The 16,069-nt window shown below is 37.5% G+C and overlaps 2 protein-coding genes across 4 annotated transcripts in view; both read left to right on the plus strand.

Annotated features, from left to right (window-relative positions):
- LOC124301809 (adenylate cyclase type 6) overlaps nucleotides 1–3,068 on the plus strand; it is a 98,613-nt gene extending 95,545 nt beyond the window's left edge. The window contains exon 20 of the mRNA XM_046757243.1: nucleotides 353–3,068. Within this exon, the coding sequence (XP_046613199.1) occupies nucleotides 353–858 (506 nt within the window). The 3' untranslated portion in view covers nucleotides 859–3,068. The remainder of the gene's footprint in view (nucleotides 1–352) is intronic.
- A 2,793-nt stretch (nucleotides 3,069–5,861) lies between these two features.
- Nucleotides 5,862–15,750, plus strand: LOC124301811 (solute carrier family 46 member 3). Of its 3 annotated transcripts, none has more exons than XM_046757244.1 (11): nucleotides 5,862–6,239; nucleotides 7,371–7,750; nucleotides 8,070–8,303; nucleotides 9,215–9,566; nucleotides 9,639–9,935; nucleotides 10,149–10,250; nucleotides 10,326–10,463; nucleotides 10,701–10,784; nucleotides 10,876–11,032; nucleotides 11,492–14,166; nucleotides 15,201–15,750. In XM_046757244.1, exons 2-10 carry the CDS (start codon nucleotides 7,730–7,732, stop codon nucleotides 11,628–11,630), a joined length of 1,524 nt encoding a protein of 507 aa, XP_046613200.1. In that variant the 5' UTR covers nucleotides 5,862–6,239; nucleotides 7,371–7,729; the 3' UTR covers nucleotides 11,631–14,166; nucleotides 15,201–15,750. The 3 variants fall into 3 exon arrangements, with proteins under 3 accessions (XP_046613200.1, XP_046613201.1, XP_046613202.1); XM_046757245.1 differs by having other exon boundaries at nucleotides 7,607–7,750; XM_046757246.1 differs by lacking the exon at nucleotides 5,862–6,239 and adding an exon at nucleotides 6,250–6,414.
- Nucleotides 15,751–16,069: the final 319 nt, after the last annotated feature.

Below are 16,069 nucleotides of genomic sequence, written 5' to 3' on the forward strand. Positions count from 1 at the left end.
GAGTTTATGGATGGAATCAATCACAGCTCCCCGCTTATCTCTCGGAATCGACCGTGCAGGTTTTTGAAAGATTCGTTTGATTCCAAGTCCCCGTGAAGCTTTGTCATTCATGAACATCACGAAATCCATTGATATAAAAAAAATCTGTACACCTTTCTTCCGAAGCCTGTATCTCGGAAACTAATGATTCTTGGGTCTTGTGTCTATGAGAACTTTTGTCCGGGAGGATGCGTACTACAACATACCAATCCATTCCAACCAATTCAATTTCCATAACGATTCTACGGGGTCCTTTATCCCAGTACCGACTTAAATCTCGCATGATCTGACATTGTCTGTACGAATTTCGCAGGACTGACTAAGAGCACCTGCGACATGCAGGACTACAGGCACATAACGGCGATGGCCGACTACGCGTTAAGGATTCGCGACCAGTTGTCGTACGTGAACGAGCACAGTTTCAACAACTTTCGAATGCGGGTTGGAATCAACATCGGTCCGGTAGTCGCGGGCGTTATCGGAGCCCGTAAACCGCAGTACGACATTTGGGGGAACGCGGTGAACGTTGCTTCGCGAATGGACTCGACGGGAGTTTTGGACGGTATCCAGGTGACTCAGGAGGTCCGCGACGTCCTGCATCAGAAGGGCTATCCGCTCACCTGCAGGGGGAGTATCCAGGTCAAGGGGAAGGGGACAATGGTTACATATTTCCTCGACGGGCCGAGGAGCGAGGACAGCAACTCCGCATTCTCCAAGGCGAACCAGAACTCGGTCAAGTCCCTAAAGCGGACGAATTCCAACAATAATTCGGGGACCGTCGAGCGGATCCCGTCCAGAAACGGCGTCGTGGCGCTTTAGGGCAGTTGACGAGGTTTCAGGGCTTTTTCACGTCGGTTATCGTCGAGGTTTGGTGCAAATCGGCAGACTCGATGTAACGCTGAAGTTCAGTGGGGAAGAGTCTGTTGGCCCTCGCTTAACCAAATGCCAGGAAGTCTCAAAATCGAGGCTTAATTCGTGTCTTGGCAAAGTCGTCTCGCGTTATTAGAACTCTCATTAAAATTCCGCTTGGTGCGTGCAAATTGATCTCATCGGTTTTCAAATGGTTGCTATTTTTAAACTGTAATCCATCTTACCCGATCGAATGAAACATGAAAGATATTATACAAATTGCAAAATACATTGATTTATGTTGTATCAAGCGACAACGTGTCTCAAAAAATTCTCGAACATGGGAGTTGGAAAAAAAATTTGTTCCTGCGCTAAAAGGAATTACAATATTTTTTTTTTTTTTCTTGAGGAGAAAATTTTAAGGCAACAATCCTGAGATATGTCCAACTTTGAGGTGAATAATAATTCTGAAGAGTGTATGTATTAGAATTGCCGACATTATAAGCTCCAAATTTGGACGTTGGGTTAATTTTCAGGCCACATGTGACGACGGAGCGTTAAGATTATTGACCATGACCGCAAATCGATTAATTTACATTCCAATTGCGCAATACGACTGTCATATTGTCAAAGTGATTACTTATAATAGGAAATCTTTGATGATGCTTGCATTAATAGCAACCGAATTTGAATCGTCCTCTACGAATTTAACTGCATGGAAAATTTATGGCTTCCGGCTTCGCGGTGTGGATATAATACCGATTATAATTTTCCGATCGATTAAAGGAAAGGCTAAGGTTGGAAGATGGCGATAAAAATAGACACATAACTTGAGCACTTCGTCAAGGGAGGAAGTAAATACGCGGGAAATCCCGTAAGAGATTAAACGACAATGTTCGATCACTCTAATGTCCTTTTTTAATCCTCTCCGAAATATGTGCATATTACACAATATATTCCTGTTGAGTGATGAATTTTGCATAGCTTTGGAGAAAATATTCGCGTCCCTTTGCTTCCGGCGTGTACTTTCTCAACTTCTAGTTATTTTGGAAAAGACTTTCATCTTAAGGATACAAAATAGAAAAAGTCTAACCTGAATGTTACAGCCATAAGTGTATAATGATGATTAGATGCTTAGTATAAAGGGCTGCTTGTTGACAAAGAGAGAGAAAAATGAACACTTCCGTTTCACACATCACGGTGGAAATCAAACCAGTTCATTAAATTTTATCAATCACCTTTGCCAATTTCATAATAGAAATTGACTAATTATTACCAATTATTTCGAAACAAAGTCGTAATTACCTGAAGGTAAAATTACCAATTTTTTGCATTCATAATTTTATTATGTTTGATTATTTTACAAGTAGATCGAAATACCGATAGTTGATCTTTGAGCATTTTACTTATTTCAATTAATTTAAACAACAGATAGCAGAGAAACTGATTTAACTTTGCGATAATATAATATAATTGACTTGAAGTTGAATTACTTTTAAAGCTTGAAGTAAAACACCGACAAACAATAATTAGAGGCAATGAAAACATATTATCCGTTAATAATTAGTAGACAAGAATTTTAATATCTCACGCCGAAGATTTTACAGTGTTTGAGGTTGCGAGGAAATTCAAATCAAAACGACACAGCTGAGGTCCGTAAGAATAATTTTAATTAGTAATATTTTATACGTAAGTAATTAGACAAAAGAGCTAAAATGTCTTCTGCAGATTTAACGTGCCAATCTTCTCTCAGAGCGATTAATCTCTAAATCTTATCATTAATTATCGCTAATTGAACGATCTGCACAGTTTTAGGATTAACAAAAATGCAAAATCGAAAAAAAAATATGGTCGAGAATAACTACGAACATTGAAAAATAAAAAATTATAGGGCTGCGTCTTTTCTATACATATGCAAAACATGTTATTATATGTGTTTCACAATTAATAATATATATATATACATATACGTGTATAAGTGAAAAAGATGCGACGGTTCTGTTTGAACGACGCGAGTTAAAGTCTTACAGGCGCTAAATTACGCACTTAAACCTTTCTAGTCAATATACCTAGAGGATGAAACGAGAGGTAATCGTAGGTAAAAAAAAAAAAATTTCATCGTCGTTATTTAAAGTCACCATAATACAACGAAAATAAGAAAAGGTTGAGTAAAGAAATACGACGAAAGTTACGAAGGTTCGAAAAAGCGAATTGAAGCTGTAGCTTAAAATAGGTGAATAAAAGTATATTATGTGTATAGTAATATGTTATGTGTATATATACATATTTATATTGAATATTGTACTTTGAGAAAGAGAAATGATGGTATATACGAACGGGACCACGTGGAACGATTGATAGAGATAATATAATAATAACGGGATAAAAAACAAACAACAACAACAAAAGAAAGAAGAACAAGAAAATAAACAAATACGCGGAAAGTAAAAGAAATCAGATCAGAACCATTAATTTACAATAACGAATAATCGAAATATAGTTCATCCTTGGCTGTACCTTATAAATAATATAATGCAACATATTACAGGTATATATGATCATTGTTGTTATTATCATTATTATAATAATTATTATTATTAATATTATTAATATTATTATTTAGCGTATATGTCATTGTCCTGTAAATATACATACAATATTTATTATATTCGAATATAAAACATCGTGCATATATGAACTATAGGTATATACAATATATAGATACATACATAGAGGTAAATAATAGGATTTTTGGATGATAAGAAAATAATAATGAAATAAACTGTGGATATCACTTATTTTTTTAATCCCCATCGCTCCAATCTGTGTTATCGTTCCTTGAAAAGAGATTATAATAATGAAAAGATATAGAATCTTAGTTCGGATTTATTCAAATTTAACACTTGAATTGAAATTTTCAATTGGATTTTTCGTTTTTCGACGACTGAAAGAGACGAGAAAAAAAAAATGAAAAATTGATGTTGAATATTGTCGTAAGAAACTCCCGTCACCATGAAAAACAAATTTCTTAAATTTTGAATTGCCGAAGAGGGCGTATAGGCAGAGAATTTATAGCTTGGAGAGAGTTAATATACCTATTGAATAATGTTAATTACGTACTCGTATGTGTCGATGTCTGGCCTGGCGAGTACCTTAACGGTTGTAAATGTGTGTACCCAATTAATATGTATGATAAGTGATAAATAATATGTGAAATGTGTAATATGCTGGTATGTTATATATATATATATATATATATATATATATATATATATATATATATATATCATATTTATCATATATGTACACACACGCATATGTATATTGTACCGTACATAAAATATCAGTCGAGTATTTCATCGACGTCAATATTGCGTAAATTATACATTATATACTCTTATCTGAAAAGATTGATAGAAGCGCAATGTTGATCTCAGCGTTTCACTGAACCGCGGTGCAACGACTTTCTTTATGTACCTACTTATAATATTTATTATATATATATATATATATATCTATACTATCAATCATTTTTTTCCACTATAAAAATTTCATCCAATTTTATTATATTACTTGTAGATTGTAAAACGAAGAAAAATGTATCCTTGAACCCGCATGCGTTAGTATATACGCTTGTTTCATCGTGTAAACAATTTACGAAACTTATTTCAAATACTCGACTGATAAAAAGGAGAATATAGAAAAGCGGCAATATTGCATCAATCGTCCGTATATCGTACGAATATATCGTATCGTACCTATATGTAATAAGTAAAGTGAATTTCAAATTAAATATGACGCCATATCAAGGTAGAATCAATCCTCGTTGTAAAAAGTCAAACGATTGAACGATATCGAGACGATAACGTCAAGATATTGAATACGTGTACACATAAAGTTTTATCATGGGTTAACATATTATAACTGTTTGAAATATTTTTGGCGTCAATTATTATTGCGGCAATAATTTTTCTCCAAGGATGACCGACTCGCGTTGCGCAACCAATTTAACGAATTGGCGAATTGTTCAACTTCGTGATCTATGACGGTATTTATTCAAAGCCTACTAGATTCACCTACAATGAATCGAGAAAATAGTTTGTAACTAATAATGCGTTGCTATATTGTAATGAAGTAAATAAGACAAACTTGGTGTATTATATTTAATGGCCTGAAACGAATGCACTGTGTAACGAACGACGGTGAGGATATTCAGTAATAAGGAGAGAATAATTAATTCTCACTGTAATAGCATAATTACAAATGAAAAGTAAATACGTTTTTATCAAAGTAATAAAGAAAATAAATTTCTTCAAAGGTGAATCAAACATGATCCTCGAGTGTAAATATTGTATTTCTCATAGCATATAGGCACAACAACCGTGATAACCGATCGTCTCTATTTTTTATTCACAAACTTTTCCACTAAGAAAAACGTCGCTGGTTGAAATTTCAACAACTCTCAGTCAACCAAACTGCTTCAATATAGCTGATAAAAACGACACGCATGCAGGTTACGTAACAAAGCGAGTCTGTTAAATGCCCTTATAAAAAAAAAAAAAAAAAATGATTCCCAAGCATCGGGACGGTTGAATAACCGAACAATTTAGTCCGGGCAAGTTGACCGGGAGATTAATTAATTGCCTATTGAAAGTCTTATTCATTTCCGAGGTCAATGATGCACGCAAATGGAAACGCGCAACCATTGCACCGGTGGAAACCTAGAATTAATCAATGAACGTTTTTCGAACTCGATTAGTGACCGTGGGAAAAAAGTTACCACTCTTACAACGAGCATAAGTGACGAACAATGCCTTCTGTAACTCCGTGTTCAAAGTTATCGTTTCACATTCTCCGTCCAATCGGAATCAATAGCTCCGAGTCACGTGACACGGGCACCTGCGCAGAAGGAAACGAAACTGCGCGGACGAGGCCAAGAAACGACCGTTCCCACTTTAGTCGATTGGCAACTTGGAGTGAACGCCGGCCGGCCTGCCGTCGCGACTGACGATTAAGAATAAGGCCGATGAAATATCCTAGAGTGAGTTTTTAACGAGCTCGAAACTTCGGCCAAGACCGAGTCACGCGGCTTTCGACTCGGCAAATCGTGCGTATGACAAACTAACCGAACATCTTTCGGTCGGCTCCGATCCATCTAGTATTCATTTCTATGTCCATGGATCCACCGCGTGGTAGGACACACGTGTTCAGTTCTCTGATTAGCATGCAGCTTTGAGTAGCGCTGCGGTAGACGAGAAGCAGACGGAGCGCATGAGCAGCGGGTAAAATGAGGAAACCGGTCATTTTCAACTGTGGATCCAGTGAATTTCACATGAAGGACACTTGATTGGGTGAGATGGTTTCGCATTTGCCGGGATGATTGGGCTCGGGGATACAGACCGCGATTCATTTTGCTTTCCAGTCTTTAATTGCACCGCTGTTCAAGCGACACTTGTAGATTTGAATTTCCCGCCAATTGATTGGAGGAGATTCCTGACCCTTCGGCACATCGTAATACTGATTCTGGTACGGTGATTTTGAAATGAATGCATATTACACCGCGTCGATAAGAATTTTGAGTCTGGGTTCTGGATGTGAGATTTCGATTTCTTCGAAGTAACTAACGAATGAAAAAATAGTCTTGTTGGGTAATAAAGTTTGCTTTTTGCAGAAACCAGAACGATATTTCGGATTTTAAGAAAAGTTACATATTTTCTCAAACATTGATTTTAAATAACAATTAAACGAACTTCAGTTTTGCATTTAAATCACTTTGATTGAAAATAATAATTAACAATAATCTACAAATGTAAAAGATTCGATAAACAAAGTTTAAAAATTAATATTTTTCGTACTTTTTCTATTTTCGTACGAACTTTCTCGTATCAAACCCTGATCGTGATCTGCCGTCATTCTCTCATTGTATTGCCTCTGATAACGTTAATAACGGTAAAATCCATCACATCTTGGTGAAAACGTTTTCCCATCCCTTCTAAATAGGCCCCTATGAATTGATATTGACCAGATTCATATTTCCTATATCTTAAACTCCCTTTCGAAAATATACCACTTACAGTATTGTTTGGATCTGGTAAGATCAACGCAAAGATAAAAAAAAAGCAAAAATAAACGTGTTAACATAGCAATAAAGTTTGCACGACAGGTGAAAAAATTCGTCGCGATACTCGGCACCTGAAATCACATTGAACCGTTCAGTCAAAAAATGGAGTTTTCGTTTGTACTTCATGTTCTCAGGTGGCTTCTTTTTCGGGGCCTGGAGAAACATTTTCAAAGAAAACTAATGAAATTTTGGTAAAAGCATACGTGTGTGTTTGTGTCTACTCTCGCTCTCGTACGATATATGTATACGTATTCTATTTTTGTAACAAAAACAGTCCCTTCGTTACGGATGTTATTCAACGGCGACCCGCGTCGCTGATTGTTATCTGAAAAAATAACGCCAATACTTTTGTGATCTGCAGATATGTTCGTCAGGTGGTTGAAAGATTTACATCGGTTGCCTCTTATCGGACGATTTCACTTTCCGATATAACTTTAATAGGTGATAAACTCAATGATCCGGATAAAACCGTACGGCCAGTAAAACCAGTTCATAAGCTACCGACGTTCGACTTTTACTCATAAAACGAGACTGCTGCCAGCAGAGCGCGCGATTGCCTGTAATGCTGAAACAGCGCGCGATTACGATCCGTTGCAGAAAAATGAATCCTGCTTATGCAGCAGCTTCGTAGTCAGAGGATTCTGAAACAACTTCGAAGCGAGAAGAGAAAAAGTTTGCAGAGCGTTTATTCCCGGCGTCAAGAACTGGTTCAAGATAAGAATGAGCTCGTCGAACTCCGAGGTAAGCCGTCAAACATTCTCGATGAGATTTCATAATCCTTTCCATATCCGTAAAGACGTTGAAAAAGATTTATTCCCGTGAAATACAAGCCTCCGATCAATCTGGCACAGAATTTGTTTACTTGCAACACTTTGTTGATAAACGTTCAAACGCGTTACTTTCAACGATCGGATGAGGTGGTAGGTCGACGCAAAGACGCGCGAAGAAATCTACAGCACGAGATCTGGGTTTGCGGGTCATTCGTTCCACTCGAGATAAACACCGACGTCACTCGCGATCAATCAATTATACGAATAATTCATTCCAACGAATGTTTCAGACCGTCTCCATGAGTGCGGAAGTGCGGAAGCCGAACCTTTGCAAGAAGTATCTGGGATGGATTCGCTACGTGACGATCGAGCCGACCATGTGGCTCTACATGATGGCTTACATGACGACTTCCGTCGTCGAGCAAGCCTTCTACGTGAACAAAGCTTGCCGCGTCGATCACGGACTATCAGAAGAGATTTGCGACAATTTAAGCGAGAACGATACGCTGCAGACAGAAGTTCAAGTAAGCAACTCGCCAAATTCACTTGACAATTCGCTCCGGCCAATCGATTCATTCATGACGATGGATTTGACGGCCACTTTGACGATATAGATTTGTCGTTGCGAAATCGATCGGATATCTTGTAATGCCTTTATCGGCTTACAGTCACATCTTGCTTTGCAGATAACCCTTGGATACGATCTGTAAGCTGAACGATAGCTCGTTACTTGTTTCATTAAGTGACGGTCAATACTTTTCCACCAGATTCTTCAGTGTCACGTTTTCCTCTTTCCGTTCCTGAACATCTGTTTTTACAAGATTCAAGCGATAAGAGAGTTGCATCAACACTTTAATCTCGTTGTATCATTTCTTGTCCTTTTCACGATTTCTAACGCCTTGGTTGATTATCGCGTTATAAGTACGAGTTCTCGGTATCTTAGGTCCAATGAACAAAAGCCAAACAACTTGACATTTCGGCCCTTTGAGGAGGGCCCTCCTTGGAAGATAAAATACGTGAAATACGCCAAAATCATGTTAATAGTAAATTCCTAGATGTAACATATCCAGAAATTATCACAACCAATTGAAACATCAAAATGAAACAGCACAAGGTCATCGTTGAAATAGAACTCTAGAGTACGTTTAGGATTAGGATCGCAGACTCTTTTGTAGCCATATTAGTTAAAAACTGGTAGATGTAGCTCCAATAAATATAATCAAATAGGGAAGACTCGTGGTTCGACCTTCGGTCGTGCGAAAGGCCTTCTGACGTTTGTTTATTGGATCTAAGACACCGAGAAGTCACACTCATTAATTGGATAAGGTAGATGAAATATTGTAATAACTAACACGTTACACTCTTGTACGTCAGCGCGAAAAAAATAACACCATTCCTATGAATGAAACACTTTTTCACGGCACAATATTTCCAGGTGACGGTATCGACCTTTCATCAATGGAACGACATCGCGAGCTACGCATTCCCGATAATCCTGGCCCTTTTTAACGGGAATTGGAGCGATCGCCGAGGGAGAAAAGCTCCGTTGGTAATCGCGCTGATCGGAAAGGTAATATTCTCCTTCATGATCGTGGTGAACTCGGTGTTGGACACCTGGACTTTGAACATGATCCTCTACACGGCCAGCTTGCCGATGGCTTTACTCGGCAGCGACGTCGCGATATTCGCCAGCTGTTTCTCCTACATTTCCGACGTGTCTTCGGTCACCCATCGAACAATTCGGGTCGCCATCCTGGACGTGGTTTACTTGAGCACCATGCCCGTAGGTCAGAACTTGAGGTTTAATGTGTGTCAGATGGGCCAAATGAAGTCGCTAACAGTCCCTTTTCCCGTTTCAGGAATCAGCCTGGGCTCCTTCTTGTTTTACAAAGTGGTCAACCAGTCCTACACAATAATGTTCGCCATCAATGGCACCCTCCTAATTGTCGCCCTTATCTACTCCGTGTTGAGACTAGAAATGAGAACGACACCGCAGCAGATGCCGATAGACAAGGGGACCAACATACTCCTCGATTATTTTGACAAGAAACACGTCGTCGCCAGTATAAACACTTTGATCAAGCCGAGACCCGAACGTAGGAGACTCTACTTGTGGACTCTGCTATTGGCCATGGCTCTTTACACCTTCCAAAGAAGTAATTCACCCTTTTACCGATTTCCCCGATGAAACTTAAAAGATAATTTGAGTTGCAAAGTGACGGGCAAAAACGGCGTACGATGTTTATCTTGAACCTTCCATGAATTCGATTTCACGTTTGATCAAGTACGATGTCGACGCTGTAGTATCGTGTATAATTTCTTCGTGTTTTCCTTTCTCGTTGTTTAAAAGTGGTTCGTGCATTTTTCAGACGAGAGAGAGAAGAGCTACCTTTACACCGTAAAAACATTCTCATGGGACGTTGGAACTTTTAGTACATTCCGGACTGTCCAATCGAGTTTATTCGTCGTAGGTAAGCGATTCTGATCAATTTATAATAACGCAATGCACAACATATTCGTCAACTCGATATCACATTTCGTTTCAGCAATGCTCTTCGGCATTCCGATCATGAGTAAGGTCTTCAAGATGCGAGACACCTTGATTGTAGCCGTTGGAGCGATATCCCATGCGAGTGGCCGAATCTTTTACGCGACCGCAACTGAGCCATCTCTGTTTTACGTAGGTTGGTGTATCAGAATGACCATTTACTTACACAGTCAATCGAGGCTGGGCTCAATCCCAGGGATCAGGAACGTCAAACTCGCTTCAAAATATTTTGCGCATAAGTGGAGAGTAGTTTTGGCATTTTCTCGATCTCCTATATGAATCTAAGAATGGAATCATCCATAGAATAATAAGTCATTGAAATCACTGCACTGGTAAACAATGAACTTCAAGTAACCGAATTACTTGTTTTCAGGTGCGGTGGTCGCTGCTTTGGGTCCAGTAGTGGCACCAGTTCTCAGGTCGATGATGTCAAAGGTGGTTCCAGTGTCGGAAAGAGGTACATTTTCCGTTGCCTCATTCGACAAGGTCTAAAGTTCGACCGGTCCATACATGCTTAGCATTGCATACATGTTCGAAACCATTTTCAGGGAAAGTTTTCGCTCTTCTGTCCGTGTGTGACAATGCTGTACCACTCGTCAGCACCGTGTTATACTCTCAACTTTACAACGCGACTGTGAAGACGACACCAAGCTCGATTTACTGGCTAACGTTCAGCACTCAAATCGCAGTTCTGCTACTTAGTATGTGAGTATGAAACGAAATTGGAGTGGAATCCTGAAAACGGGTAGCTGATTTCTAGCATGTTAAGAGCAAGTGGTTATACATTTGCAAAGAAGTTAATTGAAGCCTTCCGAAATCACTCGAGATCACTCGGGTTTTTTAAACTCATGCACAAACTAACTCGACTTCATTTTCATTCATAAAGCCATGCTTGAAATCTTTTTACTGATCACAAGTCAGTTGAAGAATATACAAGTCGTTCAATCGCTTGATGTCATTCGAAATGATCTTAAAAGTGAAACCCAAGTCACTTTTGAATCATTCAAATTTATTTAATTTTTTTCGGTAACTTGTGAAACCGTGATGTCATTTGAATCGTTTGAATTTCGTAGTTCTCTAAGTCAGAGGTGAAAGCAGATATTCGTTATCTTTATTTTATATCGCTAATCAACAACCTGTTTAATTTGTCATCCGTTCTTCAAGGGTGATTCACGTGTCCCTTGGATCCCGACGGTTGGAATCCGCGAATGAAGAGACCGACAGTATCTGCAGTTTTCCGGTACTCACCAAGAATGATCCATCGCTTGAATCGTATGAGAAGAAAAAAAACGCTGCTGCTTGACCCGCGAGAAAATACGCGTTTAAACATGATTTAGAATTATAGTTAATTATTAATTTATACACTGCCATAGTAGACTGCTATATTTAGTGTACAGGTATTATATTCGAATCAGCAGCTACATACCTCGAGAATTGTCAGTGATGTTTAAATTTATACGGGTTCAATAAGCTGTTGTCACATATATTTCGAATCGACGCGAATATAATATATGATACACAGTAGCCTTACGATAATCTTAACTATGTCTTAAATCAGACCGAAGACAACAACGAAGAATTGAATTTTTGTGACCGACATAAGCTATCTGCTAACATTTTCCGCTCATAATTGAACGTTCAATAACTTTTTCAACAACTTTTGACAGAATTTTGAATTTGCTACTGTTTCGATGACTAAATTCTGAAAATTCTCAATTCCAAAATTCATTGTTTCTAAATTGCTCTGCAGAAAAAATTGATATTAGAAAAAGTTTTAGCGTTACACATTTGCCAGTTTGAAAGTGATAAATCTCCAATTTTTTTTTTTTTTTTTTGTCGCCTCCATTTATACGAATCAGGGCTCTGATTGATTATCGCAATTTAGGCTGTGAAGCGGGAGACGAACGAGGGTCGGAACGGATATATTTTCCAGGTAAAAGAACCTGGACGTCCTCGACCCTCGCCTCGTGCGTCCGAATAAAATTAACACAGCCAACAAGTTCCTACCGGCGAATATTTCGGTAAAGGCCTAATTTGTATTCAGCTGGTAGAAGGATGTCAAGGACCGCGAAGTTGCAAATTTCTCATAAGTTAATCATATACCTTCAAATGTTGTAATAATACGTTGAAGGCAAAGTAGATGTAAAAATTGAACAATATTATTGAAAAGATACGCCGAATTTTTAACGTCAGAAAACTTGCGGTCGTTAACAGCTGATGAGGAAGTGCAGTCGCGAATTAATCGCGGGTGTGCAAAGTTTTTAGCGATAACCGGTTTTACCGCTTTTCGATTACGCTTGGTTCAAGCCGTTGTTCTTGCAGAAATTTCACACGCTATCCAAAAAACTTGGATAAAAACTTAATGAATTACTTGTGGTGAATTTTCTAACTACAGCGCGATTTCGGCAGCTTTTTTATGCATATAGATCGAATCTCGTGTGATTTATAAACACGCAAACGGCGATGCTTATCTCGTGTAGAACTTATACTCGTTTTATATATGAACCAACACGCGCCGTGTGTATAAATTTATACGCTCAACGGAACTGTCGTAAATACTTTGCATGACGGACAATTCACGCAAGAAAATAATTACGAGAGCTTCAAAAAATTGTCGCGGAATACCGAGTTGAAATAGATGCAAGTAACGTGTATACTATGTTTACATTATGTACTCGGGTAGATTATAAAATCCGAAATACCGTTCAAACGATCATGTGAAATGATTCGAATTTCTCGCTACATTCCGATGATAACTCATCGAAATAACCGCTCTGAGAAACTTTCATTTTAGCCATGTAAGAATGGCAGAAAATGCGGAAAATTCAACGTTTTCTAATTTAGTTATGGCAGGAATTAATGATTCCATGGGTTCACACATTTTTTAGAATCAACAAAGTGCCGGAGATGATTATTTTAATCGGAAATATAGATCGTTCGCAAATTTCCCGCAAATTTTTTTTTGAATTATCGCTAGAAAATTGAGCGGCAATAATTTTTTTTTTCCATCTTTTTCATGCAATTCTGGCTAACCATTTCAGAATTTTTATCGTGATTCGTCACAGACTTTGAGAGAGTTCAAAATTCTACCTCAAGTAAATATAAACTTTATGGTATAATTTAAGATTTATCTATTCAGAATGATAAGCGTTAATTTAAAGTAAAGACTCTTGTACGATTTGTAATATTTTTCTACAATGTAGTAAGAATTTACGTTAGTAATAGAACAACGAGGCAAAGAGAAAGCATTCGGTACATACGGTTCGGGTTAGATTCGATAAACGATTATTTTAAACTGATTAATTCAGCGAATCAATTATTCCTCGTTGAATTTTTATTTCACATGGAAATCGATCGTCGTAGATTAATTTTTTTTTTTTTTTTTTTTCATTCAAATCCGACAATCGGCTTTTCTGACAACACATATCATACCTATAATAACGAAACTCTTGAAAGAAGTTCCGTTAAAAATACGAAAAAATGACCATCGTCGCGTAATGTCAAGGCGGAAAATCGAAAGTGTAATATACGTGGAAAAAATGTAAAATAGATGGCAAACGGGAATTGAAGGCTTGTTTACGAGGTGAACCTTTGCGAAATTTTCATACCTGTAGAATCGAAAGTGCATGTGCTATATGTATGATATTTTCTACGTAACTGTAATTCGAATATTTGCCGTATTCCATTCTGACCCAAATTCAGTCCCACCATAAGCCAACGCCCATCGAGGCTCTCTTCGCTTATAAAGAGACAATACTTGCAACTTTTCGACACAGTCTGAACTGCCAAAGAGCTCCAGAGAGTGCAAAGTACGAGACCCAAAATCTCCGTTCAACATGGTAATTCAATTTACTTTACTTACTTTCTCACCGTTAATTGGTTTGAAAATGTCAAACTTTGCCTTAATTCAATCGTTGTCAATTTGCCATCTTCAATTGGCCTTTTTTTCAAACTCCTGTCGCTCGATGCTATAACTTCTTTTATCACTATTTTTATTTTTGTCTTTAACTCATTGTCAGTTACTTCTCGAATTTCCACGCTTCGAAGAAAAGTATTTTTTTCACGATAAATTGAAATACAGCACCGCTCAAAAGTATTTTGATAATATGAAATCCGTAATTACTTTGATCAATCGTTTTTCTTACGTTTCTTTATTTTCGCTTTATTTTCGAGCAATCTAGAGTTAATTTTTAACAATTATGTAGAACATCGAATTTCTTTCAACAAATAATATTACTGATTTTTGTAGTTTATACTTGCATGTAATTAACTAAATTGCTATCTTTGTCAAAATACTTCTGAGCGCTGCTGTATTTATCGTTCAAAGAAATTCGTTGAATCTAAGAAACCGCAGATTGCTCAATTATTACACGAATCGCGTACGAAACGTACGTGAAAAAACAGATGGTATCAATTTACAAAAAACAATATGCAACTTTACAATATTTATCTTCGATTGCAACGTGTATGATATATTTGTATTATATTTTTTATCGATAAGTGGAAATTTTAGTGGAGAATTAACAAAGGCTGTAAATACCTGCAAGCAAACACAAAGTGAAAAAACGGGGAAAAACTTTTTGTTATTCTATTTATCGCTTGCGTTCGTCGGCAAGATTTTTTTTTTTGTTTGTTTTTCAAATTATCAGTTACAGCCCTTTTTAACTAGTCTCTCTGATTATATTTCCTGAAAATGAAACAGTTGCGGGATAAAAATCGGGAAAAATTTAATCATCAATCCTGCGAGTGTAATTAAAATTGAACATCAAAGCTATATAATTGAAATCACGTTACTGGAAACTCGCGGCAAAATTTATATGGAACCAACACTGCGAAAGTGTGGAAATACTATAAATAAAATTAATCATTTCAGATCGTCAAAGGACTGTTTTCGTTATTGTTCGCGCTTTTGACAGCCGTTGCAAGCGCTGTTCCGCTCCCGGTTCCGGCAGGTGCCATTCTCGCATTTCCCATACCACAAAGGCCTTTTTACGCGTCAAACCTAGGACCTTATCCAAGACCAACGACCCGAAGACCGCAATGATGAGACGAACATTCCCAAAGTTCTTTTTTTTTTTTTTTTCGCAATAGCGAAAAAACGTATTTCCTGTAAAAGTACTACAGAAATTAAGTATATTAAGTGTAATTACGATAACAACTTATCGTAATATAATTAAAATTGTGAATATTTATTAATAATACAATTTATATAGCAAACACAATCAATTGCAATTCTGTATCACATGCATATGATTTATTTGTTAGAAATTTATTTCATGTAATAACCATGCACTATTGAACCTTTGAGCATTTTAAAATCTTCGCGTAATATTTTCACCGTGGCGCGAAATTCAAACGACGAACCAGAGACATCGTTATTACGTAATGACGGAGACAACCCGATACCTGATAACAAAAACATCCAAGAGAACCAGACCGTGCAACGAACTGAAACAACAATAAAAAAAAGAAGGAGAAAAGGAAGAACTAAAAATAAAAGCGAACGCAACGCATGGCTGAATGAATCCTGGAGTAAAAAAACTTTGCGCAAACTATATCGCAATTCCAAGACATAAAACATTGTTTTTCTCGATAACAGAACAAATCGCGCCGCACGTTGAATTCTAAATTTCCGTCATCCGTCCGCGGACAAAACCGCGGTTTTTATAATCGCAAGTCGTGAGTAAAAAGAAAATGTCAAAAAAAAAAAAAAAAAAAAACTGGCCACAGTATAAAAAGTTA

This window comes from Neodiprion virginianus, chromosome 4, assembly GCF_021901495.1.
Source record: "Neodiprion virginianus isolate iyNeoVirg1 chromosome 4, iyNeoVirg1.1, whole genome shotgun sequence".
Taxonomy (NCBI): domain Eukaryota; kingdom Metazoa; phylum Arthropoda; class Insecta; order Hymenoptera; family Diprionidae; genus Neodiprion; species Neodiprion virginianus.

Excerpts from the sequence above, each read along its gene's own strand:
- LOC124301811 (XM_046757244.1), top strand. The coding sequence starts at position 7,730 with ATGAGCTCGTCGAACTCCGAG. Across the intron at positions 7,751-8,069 it reads TGAGCTCGTCGAACTCCGAG|ACCGTCTCCATGAGTGCGGA; the intron begins GTAAGCCGTCAA and ends CGAATGTTTCAG. Across the intron at positions 11,033-11,491 it reads GCAGTTCTGCTACTTAGTAT|GGTGATTCACGTGTCCCTTG; the intron begins GTGAGTATGAAA and ends CCGTTCTTCAAG.